Source organism: Vicugna pacos, chromosome 6, assembly GCF_048564905.1.
Source record: "Vicugna pacos chromosome 6, VicPac4, whole genome shotgun sequence".
NCBI classification, from domain to species: domain Eukaryota; kingdom Metazoa; phylum Chordata; class Mammalia; order Artiodactyla; family Camelidae; genus Vicugna; species Vicugna pacos.
This window is the reverse complement of record NC_132992.1, coordinates 54,929,000-54,943,643: the sequence shown is the minus strand read 5'-3', so window position 1 is coordinate 54,943,643 and position 14,644 is coordinate 54,929,000. Positions and strand designations below refer to the sequence as shown.

General features: G+C 31.8%; 1 protein-coding gene across 4 annotated transcripts in view; it reads left to right on the top strand.

Moving 5' to 3' along the window:
- DDHD1 (DDHD domain containing 1) overlaps window positions 1–14,644 on the top strand; it is a 70,628-nt gene that overhangs the window by 22,418 nt on the left and 33,566 nt on the right. For 2 of the 4 annotated variants that reach the window (XM_072963076.1, XM_072963075.1), the window contains exons 3-5: window positions 6,911–7,012; window positions 9,310–9,438; window positions 10,518–10,665. In XM_072963076.1, the coding sequence (XP_072819177.1) occupies window positions 6,911–7,012; window positions 9,310–9,438; window positions 10,518–10,665 (379 nt within the window). The remainder of the gene's footprint in view (window positions 1–6,910; window positions 7,013–9,309; window positions 9,439–10,517; window positions 10,666–14,644) is intronic. The other 2 variants (XM_072963078.1, XM_072963077.1) reach the window with 1 other exon arrangement.

The following is a 14,644-nucleotide window of genomic DNA, read 5'->3' as shown; positions in this document are numbered from 1 at the left end:
GCATATTAGCCAAGATTGCCGTGTTTCGTTATGTGTATGATCTTGAGTAAAACTCAAAATATGTGGTAAAGTTAAAAATACTTCTATTGTTCCATTTACTGCAGGCAGTGGGATCAACTATTCTGGTGAGTATAACAGTACAGGTAGATTAGAATTTGTAGATTTCTTTAATTTTTTTTTCCCTATAAGTGTTTCTTCACCCCTGTTTGCCTTTGTTTGGGAAGTTTCTTGGCAAGCCCTACTTAATCTAGTGAATTAAACTATGAATTAGGTGATTTTCTCCTTCCCCTTGTAAAACATCTCTAAAGCAGAAAAACTCAGTATTGATCAAGTAATTCACAGTGCAGTTTGGAAAAAGTGAACTATGTAGTTGGAAGCAATTGTTTATATAATGGCAGAAAAATGAGTTTTAAATTGGCTTATTTTTTCTTATTGTTAGTAACATTCCAAGTGTTTTCTCTCTTCTATTCTTTACTCTTTTCTCTCTCTCAACACTTACACATACCCCACAAGCAGGGAAACTGTACAGTTTAGCTTATACCTAGTTAAAATTATCTTTTATATCTTTAAAAGTCTACATAACTGAGGAAAGATGTGACTTCTGAATAAATAGTAGTTGTTCAGTCTAACAAATATATGTAATAATAGTTGTCTGTTGTGTACCAGATACTATTCTCCAAGAATTTTAAATATCTCATTTTCCTAATCTGTAGAGTAAGATATGGTCTTATTTCACTGTAAAATACAAGCTCAGGGTTCTTACATATCAATATGTAAAGAGCAGTTCGTTATCGACAGAGCAGAGCAGTATCTACATTCCTGCAGATTGTCATAAAGATAATACTTTGGTAGGGGGGTATAGTACAGTGGTAGAGTGCGATGCTTAGTATGCACGAGGTCCTGGGCTCAGTCCCTAGTACCTCCATTAAAAAAAATAGATAAATAAATAAACCTAATGACCCTCCCCCCCCAAAAAACAAAGATAAGACTTTGGTTAAAGCACAAATAGCAGATTTTGTATGTATATGATCTTTTATTAGTGCCTGAAGTATTTTGTAACCTCTCATCACCACCATCAAAATAGTTACAAAAGCCTATTTGATGGTATTTGAGAGATTGGATTTTTTTCATGATTTTATTGCTACTGGAGGAGGCTGAATTCTGGAATTTTTCCTTTCTATTAATTCTCCTTAATGTCTTGCATCAAAAATGGCAGTTCACTTTAACAGTCCCAGTTTATCCACCCAAATTCTTTACTATTTGCATGAAAAATAACCCAAGAGCTTGAAGGAGGAAAGGGATGAATGTGAAAAATAAAAATATAAGTAGATTGTCCCCCTTTCTCATATTGTGTTCAAAACATTTCTTTTCCACTTGCTGATTCATCCTGTGGGAGTTAGTCATCAGCTGTTTTATCTCTAGATCCCGTCTACTTGGAATCTTCTATTACAATAAAAGTTTGAATTTCATGTGTCCTTTTTATTTTCATTCCTTACTAAAATGTTAAATGGAGCAGCATACTTCAGTTTTCTTCAAAGCACCCTAATTTTATAAGCCAGGTAGTAAAATAACTCTGATAAAAGAACGTGGTTTATTTGTATGAGTAGATTTTTTCAATACGTCTTTGAGTCTATGTCAATTCTAGAGTTTCAATCTAGGATATTATAGTAATATTTTTTTCCAGCTTTAAAAATATATATTGAATGATAGAATTCTACTTAGTAATAATAGAAAATGTTTAATACTTTTATGGAAAAGAACGCTTTTGTATTGTGATCTTTCAAAATGATCATTCTTTGAGGTTCATTAGAAAAAAATTTAAGTTTTTAAATATACTGTGACAGATAGGTGGAGCATCAGCATGTTTTATTATTGACAAAGATGGTAAGTTTGATTCAGTGTTGATACTGTTGCATGAATTTCCAGCCATTTTATTTGTCATTCAGTATTATGTAAAACATACATTTATGTGTAAAAATGTGACTTTTGACTTTAAAGATGATGAGAAATTCTGTAGTATACTTGAAAATTATCACCGGTCTTAAGGAAAGAACATATGCTGTCCAAAAAGCCACCATTGTTGGAAAAATAACTCCAATTTACAATACAAAGATAAAAAATACCATAATCTTTTGATTATTTTGCTGCTTACCTCCAAGCTTCTGAAGTTTCATATTTTGTTAATTTGAAGGGGAAGAATAGCTTTTCCACCTAAATTTTCTCATGTATAAGGATAAAGGCTCGGTTCTTCATATTGCTAGAAGACTCGGAGTGCTTGCTTGTGCAGATAGTACTGTTGCTAGGCACTTCTGTGAAAGAAGCAGAGTTTTGATCCTCAGAGTTGTAAACCTATTGGGATGACAAAGCTGACAGATGAGAAGTTACCAACAGTTAAGTGCAAGATGACACAGTAGACAGTGCACATCATACGTTCTGAAAAGGGATGTAAAATAAAGTTGGCAATCACAGTGCAGTGGAGTTACTTAAATGAGGCTTTCTGGAAAAATCCCATTTAATAATTTAAAACATTTTGAAATATATTTAAGAACTCTTTTTTAAAAAACACTGAAAGAAGCAGACTACAAAAGAAAGACTTGCAGACACAGTAAACAATCTTATTGTTACCAGGGAAAGGGGGTGGGAAGGGATAAATTTAGGAGTTTGAGATTTGCAAATGTTAACTAATATATATAAAAATAGATAAAAAACAAATTTCTTCTGTATGGCGCAGTGAACTATATTCAAATTTTATAATAACCTTAATGAAAAGAATATGAAAACGACTGTGTGTGTGTGTATATATATATATATATATATATATATACACACACACACACACACACGCATGCATGACTGGAACATTATGCTGTACATCAGAAATTGACACATTGTAACTTACTATACTTCAGTAAAATAAATAAATTTAATTAATTAATTTTGAAAAAAAGAAAACTCTTTTTAAGTGCTCTGGGGAATTCCTAAGAAACTTAACAGAGTTCTTGCCTTGAAGGTCAGTAAAATAAAATACAAATTCCTTCTGACCTTATCTTGTCTTGATGAGGGTAACTGTAGCCACAAATACACTGGATATATTTATTATTTTCTCTGTGTTAATTTTCCTACTAATCTTAAAGTAAGCATTGGATGAAAAGGATTGATCAAAGTTCAGCATAACTCTTTATCATGTAAAGGTAACCCCCAAAATATAATCATTTTTATTATTTTGCTTTCATCTTCTCTGAGAATTAAAAAATGATTCTCTTCCCAACCCACCTCTTAGGCTAAGAAGCATTTATCCAGCACCATAACAAATGAAAGCCTAGAAATTCACTGGGGAGAAATCATACAAATAAAATCAGGCCTTCAAATAAGTAATTTTATAAATACCTAAGCTTAGTACTAGAGTAGTACCTCACTTATTTTATAATTTTTCTATCCAAGCAGTAATGAGTAAAAAATGGTTGAACCAAATGGGTTAGTCCTGCACCTCCCTCTGGTCAAAAAATGGATAACCTCAATCCAATTATGAGAAGACATCAGACGGACTCCAATTGAGGGACATTCTACAAAATAACTGACCAGTATTCTTTAAAAGTGTCCAAGTCATAATTAACTAGATGGGGGACCCTTTCACAGTGTATATCAGATCACCACAGTGTACACTTTAACTATATTATAATTTTGTCAGTTGTACCTCAGTAAAGATAAAAAAAAAATTTGTGTCAAGGTCATGAAAGACAAGGAAGGACTGAGGAATTTGCCATAGTTTAGGGGAAACTAAAGAAACATAACAGAATTCAACTTGGCGCCCTGGATTGGATCCTAGAACAGAAAAGAACATTGATAGAAAAACTGGAGAAATCTGAATATAGTCAGTATTTTAGTCAATAGTATTGTACCAGTGTTAATTTCTTAGTTTTGATAATGGTACTATAGTTATGCTAACATTAGGAGAAGCTGGATGAAGGAGATATACACACACACACACACACACACACACACACACACACACACACACACATATGTATAATAACTCTCTACTATTTTTGCACTTTTCTGTAGGTTGAAAATTATTCCACAATAAAAAGTTGTTTTGTTTTTTCTTAAGGCTAGTAGAGGAATTAAAATAGTAAATAATAATAATAATAATAATAATAATAATAATAAAAAATAAATCCAAAAGAAAGAACAAAAAGAGAAATAAGAATACAGATGGAACAAAGAAAATAAATGGGAAATGGTAGACCTAAACTCATGCATATAAAAAACTATAGTAAATACAAGTGAACTAACACTCCTTTTAAAAGGCAGAAATTGACAGATTTGTTAGGAATGCAAGATACAACTACAGAGGAGTTACACTCAATATAAAGTTACAGGCTGAAAGTAAAAACAAAGGACTTAACTGTTCAAGTTAATCTGGGGTGCTATGACACCACAAATGTTGGTGGATCTCTAAAGATTTACAACATTTAACAATTTGGCATATAGTGTATATTTCTATCACTACTCCTGAATAAAGATATCCCAAACTGTGAATATATCATTTCAGAAGTCAGAAAGGTGATGAAGAGGAAGAGGGTGTTAACCCTTTCTTACCAGCTTTTCTTTTACTGTCTTTGATGACTGAGAGGATTCCTACCTTCTAGCTTTTAGTTATTAATTTTTATAAATTTATTTAATTTCTCTGAAGCCCTAAAAGATTTACAGGTGTTTTCTCATAGTTGGGCAAGCCTCCTTCCCCTGAAATTGAGATTATCCAAGTTGCCAGCTTTTATAAACGGAAAAGCTATAGAGTTGTTCTGTTCTACAGATTAGTATATCATCAGCAACCCCCTTTTTTGATGCTTTAGGAATTATATAATGAAGAACATTTCTTTAAGAGATGAATGCTAGTAAGGAAGTTTATTGAAAACACTGTTTTAGTACTTTAAATCTTTTTCATTTCTGTGTAAGACCTTAAAACATAATGAAAATTTTTATTGTGTTAGCATTTTCAGTTGTATTTTGCATTTATGCATACTTTTGCTAACACTATATAAGAATTCTTAGCTAAACGTTATTTTAGTGACCTTTGTTTGGAATGATAGTAAACCCTTTTTGTCCCCACTGTACTAACTAATGGTGGGTCCCCTAATTTGCTTTGGGTTGAAAAAAATTAACCTCTCTGCTACAGAATGTTATAACAAAGCAAATGATTTTCAAGTGAAAATAAGAATTAAATTTGAGAAGAAGGTAAAGAACCATGTCTATTTAATTTTGTGAAAATGTTTTAAATAAATGTTTATCTGATTTTAGTATATTGTATTTGTCTTTTTGTTAGTCCTTAAATTATACTATTCCTTCAGGAAAAAAGTTTTTACTTTTTGTGTCTTGACTAGTTTTTAGAAAGTGTTTATGTAAAGTGTAATCAGATGGTCCATATGTTTCTTATTAGTTCTTTTAATAAATATGGAATTGTTATATGTTAGTTTTACTAGTAGATTTATAAAATTGAGGGTTTGCTTGAATAGTAAAGTCTCAGATTTATGCCAAATTTGATCTACTTGGATATGTTAGCTTTTTCCTAATAATTTTTTGGTTAAAAAATGTTTCCTGCAAATGGTACCTCTTTACTCCTCAGTAACTGACCAGAAGGCACATGAAAGAAGGAATATGTTCAGTGAAGAAAATTGCTTTGGTTATCACTTTCCACACCTCTATGACAATGAACTGTTTTTATAATCCTGATGTTATAGCCCAGCTTTTAATCCTTGTCAGTACTTTTTTATAATTAACTAATTACATTTAAAAGTATTACGTGTCTTGTAAGCATTTCTCAGTTATCATTATCACGTATCTTTAAATATACTTTATCTATATATACAACAGGTTTTTAAAAAAAATTTGTAGTACTGTACAACAAGAATTAGGTATTGAACCTTTGAATGTCACATTAATGTAGAAGGGAGTGAGGATGAAAATCAAATGTGTTAAAATATAAATTTGAACCAAATTATAAAATTCTGTGATTCATTAACTGAATTGTTAAGAAACTGATTTATAAGATTCAATTTTAAGTGAATTTTTTAAATAATTGCTTATTTAAAATGTAAAGAAATTTATTGATACATAACTAGCAATATTTGAGAGGGAAAATGTTGTCTTTAAGGTTATCTACATTTGCCAAATAACAAGTCTATGTCTGGCTTTACTCTGTGTTATGCTTTCAGGATGTCACAGCATACATTTTTTACTAATGACTTTTTTTTGTCATTCTGTCACTAATAAATCTTTCATTATTTTATCACTAATAAATAAGTTCAAAGTTTAATTTTGAGGGGGAAGTTTCATTTTTTTAAAGTATTTTAACAACTTGAACAGAGTTGTGAAAAGAATGTTTTGTTTCTGTGGCAAGACTATTACACTTCAGTGTAACAGAGGGAAAGCATCTAGCGGAATGTATACTGTGGTATCAGAAAGGCTGCATTAGATATTTTAAATGTTACTGCATTTTCAGTTTGCACATCAGATGTTGGCTGTGTCATAGTCACAAATTTGATGAGAGTAAATAACCTTAGTATTGTAAAGATGGAGTTCATAAATTTCTTAAGCATACAAAAATGCCACATTCGATTTTTTTAATCCTATCTATACAAAGGCATTAAAAACGGTGATCACATAGTTGTCTTTAACTGATTCATTTAGATATCATTTGCCTTTTTACTTTCAGTAGAAGTAGAGCATATATTTGATGAACATTATTGAACTATTTTGCTTCACTGATTTTTAATTAGAAATTATAGAAATAAGCAGTTAGAATAATGTTTGTCAAATACAACTCATTTTTTTTAAGTTAATGTAGCAAAAAGGCAAAATGGCAGACCTCATTTAAAATTTACTTTGAAGCTCAGTGTTTTTGCTTTCTTAGTTGTCTACCACCTCCCTCCCTTCTCCCTCCCTTCTCTGTTCAAATGGAGAGGATTTAAGGAGAGTACAGATGCAGCAGGTCTTAAACGAAAGCGTTCCCAAGGTACAGTAATTGTAGTTTTATTTCTCCGTGTAGTTATATTCCTGGCTTGTAGCATTCAGTTGTGTTTATAGCATTCAGTTGTATTTAGAGCATAGAAATTACTAGTTTTTTAGAAATATTCCCATTGTGTTATTTTGCTTAGTGTTAATTATAAGTGGTGTGAACACTTGTAAATGATGTATATAGTCTGATAATGAGATATTCACCAATATTAAGATGTTTTACTTTAAGACAGCATGTGGATGATTTAGGAGGGAATGAAGTTTTGTTGGCTTAACACTATTCTCTTAATATCTTGGTCTTGTAATGTTAATGTTTTAAGCATATGTTGCTCAAAATTATTTTGACAAAAATGTGGTTTTGAAACATTAAGTTAAACAGTAAGTCAAAATACTGAAGTGGATCAGACAGAGAATTAGAAAAGTAAATCATTGTTAAAATCTTGCAAAAGATTTTTTTAATTTATGAAAAGTCCTTTTATTTAAAAAGCTGAGTTTGTACATTGGTTTTACGTTTTGTTTGCAACTGAAGATATTATTCATGTTTGTTATGTTAATTACATCTCAGTCTTATGTTAAATGTTAGTAATGTATCCTGGCAGGTAAGATAAAAACTGGTTTTTCATAAATTTTTGAAATGGCATTTATAACATGATTAAGAAGTACATTTTCCTAGAAAGTATTTGCTTTTCTCTGTCTTTTAGTAGGGAATAGATTTTCATAAAAATGTCTTAGGATCTTAGATCTTGTTCAGGACTGTGTCCTTTCATATTTAGCTTGAAGTTATTTTCAACCCATCTACAAATCAGAATTGTTGGACTCTGCCACTAAGTAGCTTTGTGGCAAGTCACTTAATTTCTTGATATCTCTGCATCTTTATATATAATGGGGGACAATATTTTGCTTAAAGAGGATTTTAAGAAAGTAAATTAGGCATGGTGATTTAACAGTGCCTGATTTTCTGAAGGTGAGTATGTGAATTTTTCTTACCCTTGTACCAGAGATAAAGAGGAAAACTTTAAATCCTTAAAAATATAAGAATTTCCAGTTTATCCCTAACTACTGTATATAAAATAGATAAACAACAAATTTATACTGTATAGCAGAGGATACTATATTCAATATCTTGTAGTAATCTATAATGAAAAAGTATTTTCGTTTAAAAAATTTTTCATGAAAAAAATTTTTTGAAGATGACACTAGCATTTATTGAAAACAACAGATCAAACTAATAAAAACCATGGGTGACAACCAAAGCTCACAGCAGGCGTTGAGTGAGTCTTCACTGATCGCAAAAATGAATTAGAAAATGTGTTTTAATGTATATAGGGAGTGGACGCCATCGCTCCCATATCTTCTCATACACATACAAATATATGTATGTATACGTATAACTGAACTATTATGCTGTACACCAGAAATTGAAACAATATTGCAAACTGACTATACTTCAATTTAAAAAAGTAAAATATAAGAATTATCAAATTATGAATTGGTGGACATATTATGACAGTGTTCTTAATCTGTTGCTTCCACAAACATTGCTAAATGTGGTATACCTCAGGCACTGTACTAAGACTGTGTTTGTTGCTAGTGATACAAAATTATCAAAATATAGTCCCTGCCTTACAGAGTTTATGTATTCCTGAGGTATATAGGTTTGACTTTTTTTTTAGAGTTCACTTTCACCAAGCATACCTCAGTTACAGAAATGAAATAACCATATTGATTTGAGCATCACAGTCAGAAAAAACCTCTTTGATTTCTTTTTAAAACATCTTTCAACCTTGGAGTTCCGTTATAGTGAACAATAACCAGTGGTAACTGGTTTTAATATCCCCAAAATACCTTATATTCCAGTAAATTAGATTATTCTATTCCCAGTTTAAAGGTAAATTTTTTTCGTCTGAGTCTTGTCTGGTACTGAGTGAAATTTTCACAGACTGAAAAATAAAGTCAACAAAAGGAACTTAAGTTTCTATGTCACAGGTATTGGAGACTTTCATGAAGGTGTATATCCCTAATACCTAAGGAATGGTCACATCACCTGGGAAAGCAGTTCTTTAATAATCAAAACACATTAACTATAGAGGTTAAAATTGTAGTAGTTAAGCCATTTTATTTCATGTTGTTTCTAAGTCCCTATACATTTCTTGTTTCACATAAATATATGTTTCAATGAAGTAGTTTTTTTATTGAACTGAGTTCAAATATTGATTCAAAAATCTGTGTGTTATAATTTTCACTCAAATGAAGTTTGTCTTGGACCTTCAAATTAGTTTTTCTTTTTTGCAACAGCTATTCATAGTTTCAAGTTGAGTCGAAACCATGTGGACTGGCACAGTGTGGATGAAGTATATCTTTATAGTGATGCAACAACATCTAAAATTGCAAGAACAGTTACTCAAAAACTGGGATTTTCTAAAGGTAATTGTTAAATATTACTTGAGTTTGTCAAAATTTTGGGAATCTGACGTTCTCTCATATTCAAAATAGATTATTCAACTTTCATTTTTAGTATATTTTAAATATATATTAAATTTAGTGACAGTTACTACCCTGTTAAGCTAACTTTTATTAAGGTGATTGAGTTGACATGTATTCGTTAATGAATAATTATATATTTAGAATGATCTGACAAGATTAATAAATAACTTTTTTACTTCTAAAAGCACAAAGCAGTCAAACCTGAGGCAGTGATGTGTGATAAAATATGACAGTTGAAACAGTGTCAGGGAAGATGAAGAAGGGAAATTTTTCATTGGATTTAGTGAAATGTGGGTCATTGGTGACTTAGATGGATAGCTGGGGCAGAGCCACATTGGCATGGGGTTGAAGTCTAAGTAAAAGGTGAAGAAATGGAGGCAGTGAGAATAGACAGCTCTTAAAAGAAGTTTGACTTAAAGAAAAGAAGGAATGGTATGGTACCTGGAGAAGTTGTGAAAGAATTATCAAAACATAATTTTTTTCAAAACTTTTTGTGAAGTCTGATAATTTTTATACTGTCTTATTTTTCATTCTTTGATAATAGATGTTCTTGAATATCTATTTATATGTTATGTTTATTAGTCAGTTGTTTTGTGAGTTACCTTCTATCTTTAGCCCATTTTGCTATTTGGCTAGTTGTCATTTCACTTTTTGATTAGTAAGCTCTTTTTTTGTACTTAGGTAGCTACCTTATTGTACGTCATATTTTGCAAAATATTTCCCAGTGTGTCATTCATCTTTTATCTTTGCTCTGTGATACTTTTTTTTATAGAGAAGTTTTTAATTTTTATGTGTTCAGTTCATCCATTTTCCCTTCCTTTTGCCTTGTGGTTTCTGGCTCTACTGTCATGTTCAGTTCAGCACTTTATATCAGAGCTGATCAATATGTATCTTACAAGTTATATCCCTCCCCAACCCAGTGAAATTTGTTCATAATATTCCTTTTATTTCTTACAATATATTGTGAAAATGCTATTTCTATAATAAATAATAAATTTAGAATCATAATTTTTCTATAGCATCAAGTAGTGGGACCAGACTTCATAGAGGTTATGTAGAAGAAGCCACATTAGAAGACAAGCCATCGCAGACTACCCATATTGTATTTGTTGTGCATGGCATCGGGCAGAAAATGGACCAAGGAAGAATTATCAAAAATACAGCCATGTGAGTTCTTTGGTGAATGCATTCTCCATCTAGTCAGAATTCATACTTTTGTTTCCAGAGGATAATAGAGTTTAATCACTACACCACATGTTTCTTCTGTGCCAACTAGTCTACTCTTTCTTAAGTTAATGTGTGAAGTTTCTGGACCAAATTTTGAGAGTTATTATGTCTAGATGATGATACTGATGTTTATTTGATTTTTTACCCCTACAACATGGAGAAGAGGAGGGAAAGGAAAGCCTTGTTAGCTTAATACATTGCTCATATACATTAAACTGAGGTTGAACGGAAGAAAAAAAATCTAGTTTTAAGTTTGTATCTTACTCTCTAAATGGCAGATACTGAGAATACCACAAAGTCACATAATTCTGAGAAAACTAAGAATTGTTTAAGTTGCCAGTTAGTAGCTTAACCTGTCCAATTAATTACAGCCAGAGAAACTGAACTCTAAATTTTACACAGAGAACAGCGGATGCTTTACCAACACACCAGGCAGGTTATTTACCTCATTTATTTATATGTATTTCAGCTTTATTCTAAAAATATATATAATATGTTGTGGGGAGAGGTGTTTGTGAGTGTTTCATAAATGTTTAGGATTCTGTTAAAAGGAAATTTTAGGGTTAAGGTTTCCACCACAAATTTGGCTCTAGCAACCAGTATAAAGAGAAATCTGATGGGGGGAGGATATAGCTCAAGTGGTAGAATGCATGCTTAGCATGCACGAGGTCCTGGATTCAATCCCCAGTAGCTCCTCTAAAAATAAATAAACCTAGTTACCCTTCCCAAAATAAAAAATAATTAAGTAATACAATAATAAATAAATAAAATATTTTTAAAAAAGAAAAATCCGATCAGATTTATGACATGATGAGAACAAATGAGTTCATTGGTGAAAGCACAGTTTATCAGGTTCTGAACTTCAAATTTATTTTGCAACATCTCTATAATAATTCAGTGTTGAGTTTTGAGTTTTGTCTCACTTTTTATTAAAACACCTCTTAAAGCCAGCTGATGGATTAAAGTAAAAATACAATTCAATTAAAAAAAATCTTTGTCAGATCCTGCCTGGCCACCCTAATTCTTGTCAGACAAATAGCTTATATTACAGAAATCTCTCCCTCTGATTCTGATTTTATTTTCTGATGATTTGCACATTACTTCCCACACTATTTAACTTCTTATGTCAAGATGCTAATCTTTTGCTTGGATATCTGGGAACCTGAGAAGTAGGTTTAATGACATATTCTCACTGGAGCTGTTGATAAATGGGAAGGTATCAAGTTGATTTCTTTGGCTGCAAGTGAGGGAAAACTTAACCCGGAAGGATTTAGTACCCATAAAACTGGGAAGACTAACTCTCAGATTTGCCAAACAAGTCGTCAGAATCCAGTTTCTATCTGCTGTATCCTGCTTCATTTTTGAGCTATTTTCAGACGTCTCCTGTGGCTCTAGATATGGTTTATATTATCTTGTGTTCAAGTTCAGAAAGGAAGAATAAGTCTTTTTTTTGCCCAGAAGTCCCTACTAGTCAATGCATTTCAGTGACTGATGGTGTCACATCCAACTGCCTGATCTGTACATGTCCTGATACGATCAGCCAAACTCATCATCTTCTCACCCTAGAGTCAGTTGGAAGTTGGCTTCATCATAACCATAGGGAGAGGTAGAGCCACAGATAAAAATCAAGAGCTATTATTGGAAGTAGGTTGAATGAATACAAGGTGGCTCAAAAAAAAAAAAACAAAAAACAGTATTCACTACAGGGAAGATAGCCATCATTCCTTCAGAGACAGGTTTAACTTGATGAGAAACTCGTCATATATGTTAGTGATTGATGGAAAATAAATAAAGGAATTCTGCTCAATAACAGATGGGAAAGTCTAGAGGATTCCTACCCTTCCCCATGCCTTCTACCATTCCTAAGTTAATTGTCTAGGACTTTAAAGAAAGTACAATTAGCTTCATCCTTGTTAGTGCCATTCTGAAGCTTGTTTTTACTTGTGTTTTGATTTGTGAGACTGCTGTTGAAAAGAGCAACGTGGAATCAGGGGTTACCACACTCCGCTTCTTTGGCAACCTTTTGTTCTCTAAGGATCTCTTGAAATCATGTCTCAAATGCCTGGAAATAGAGGTTTTTGCCCCTCTCACCTTATTTTAGTGAATATGCTAATGAATTCAAACTGATTTTAATCTATTTTGTTCCAGCAAAATATGTTTATTATTTTATATGGATTGAGACAAAAGTTTATAGACAACTTCTAGGAATATCAGAATTTGTTTACTAAAATGGATGAATGTATTTTAAATAGGATTTATTTTTGTGACATTTTATTGCAAGGAAAATTTTCATTGATCTTATATATCCAATGTAATAAATTCATAATTTTAAGGCTATAATTTTAGAAGAATATAAAGAGACATTTAGTTAAGCCTGGCAGATTTAACACAGAAGCTTATTTTATTACCTCCTGAAACCTCACTGAGAATTTCATAACTTGCTATAAATGTGTAGTAATCAGGACATTGTGGTACTGGCTGTCATAAAGATATATATCAATGGAATAAAATTGAGAGTTCAGTTGATTTTCAACAAGACTGCCAAAATAATGCAATGAGGAAAGAATAGCCTTTTTAACAAATATTAGAATACCTCGATATCCACATGCAAAAGAATGAAGTTAAACCCCTGCCTTATATTACATACAAAAACTAATTCAAAATCAATTTAAGACCTAAATATAAAAATTAAAACTGTAAAACTCTTAGAAGAAAACATAGGAGTAAATCTTCATAACTTTGGATTAGGCATTGATTTCTGAAATACGACATTAAAAGTAGAAACCACTAAAGAAAAAAAGCTAAATTGGGCTTTGCCAAACTTTAAAACTTTTGTTTTTCAAAGGACACCATCAAGAAAGTGAAGACAACCCAAAAAATGGGAGAAAATATTTGCAAGTCATATGTCTTATAAGGGTCTAACATCTAGTTTATATTAAAAAACACTTATAATTCAATGATAAAAAAGAAATAACTCAATTTTTTAAATGGATGAGGATTTGAATAAACATTTGTCCAGAGGAAATGAACAGATGGCTCATAAGCACGTGAAAAGATGCTCAGTGTTATTAGTCATTAGGGGAATGTAATTCAAAACCACAGAGAGATACTGCTTCATACCCACTAGGGTGACTCTTATCAAAAAGATGGAAAATAGCAAGTAGTAGCAAGGATGTGGAAAAATTAGGCTCCTCCTGTGTTGTTGCTGATGAGATTGTAAAATAGTACAGCTGCTTTGGAAAGCAGTTTGGTACCTCCTCAAAAAAGTTAAAGGTGGAGTTAGCATATGAGCCAGCAGTTCCACTTCTGGGTGTATATCCAAGAGAGTTGAAAGCATATATCTATACAAAAACTTTTTAATATTCATAGCAGCATTATTTATAATAGCCAAAAAAATTGAAACAGTCTAAATGTCCATCAGCTGGTGAATGGATAAACAAAAGTGGTCTATTCATACAGCAGAATATTATTCAGCCATAAAAAGCAAAGAAGTACTGATTCATGATACGACATGAATGAACATTGAAATATGGTGCTAAATGAAAGAAGCCAGACACAGATGCCATATATAATAGATTCCACTTACCTGAAATATCTAAAATAAGCAAATCCATAGACACAGAAAGTAGATTCATGGTGCCAGAACCTGGAGGGAGGAGATATGGGGCGTGACTACCATGGGTATGGTGTTTCTTATGGGAGTGAATTTAGTGGTGATGATTGTACAATTCTGTTATATACTGAAAGCCACTGTTGTTTTTTTTTTTAAAAAAAGAAAGAAAAGCTAGTGAGATTGTGTCAAAAAGACGTAGAAGCCAGTTTGAAGAGACTCACTGACTGAAAAAGGAAACAATTTGAGCATCAGTAAGGATAATAACTACAGTGGGTTGGAATACTTCAAATATGTTTAAATCTATGA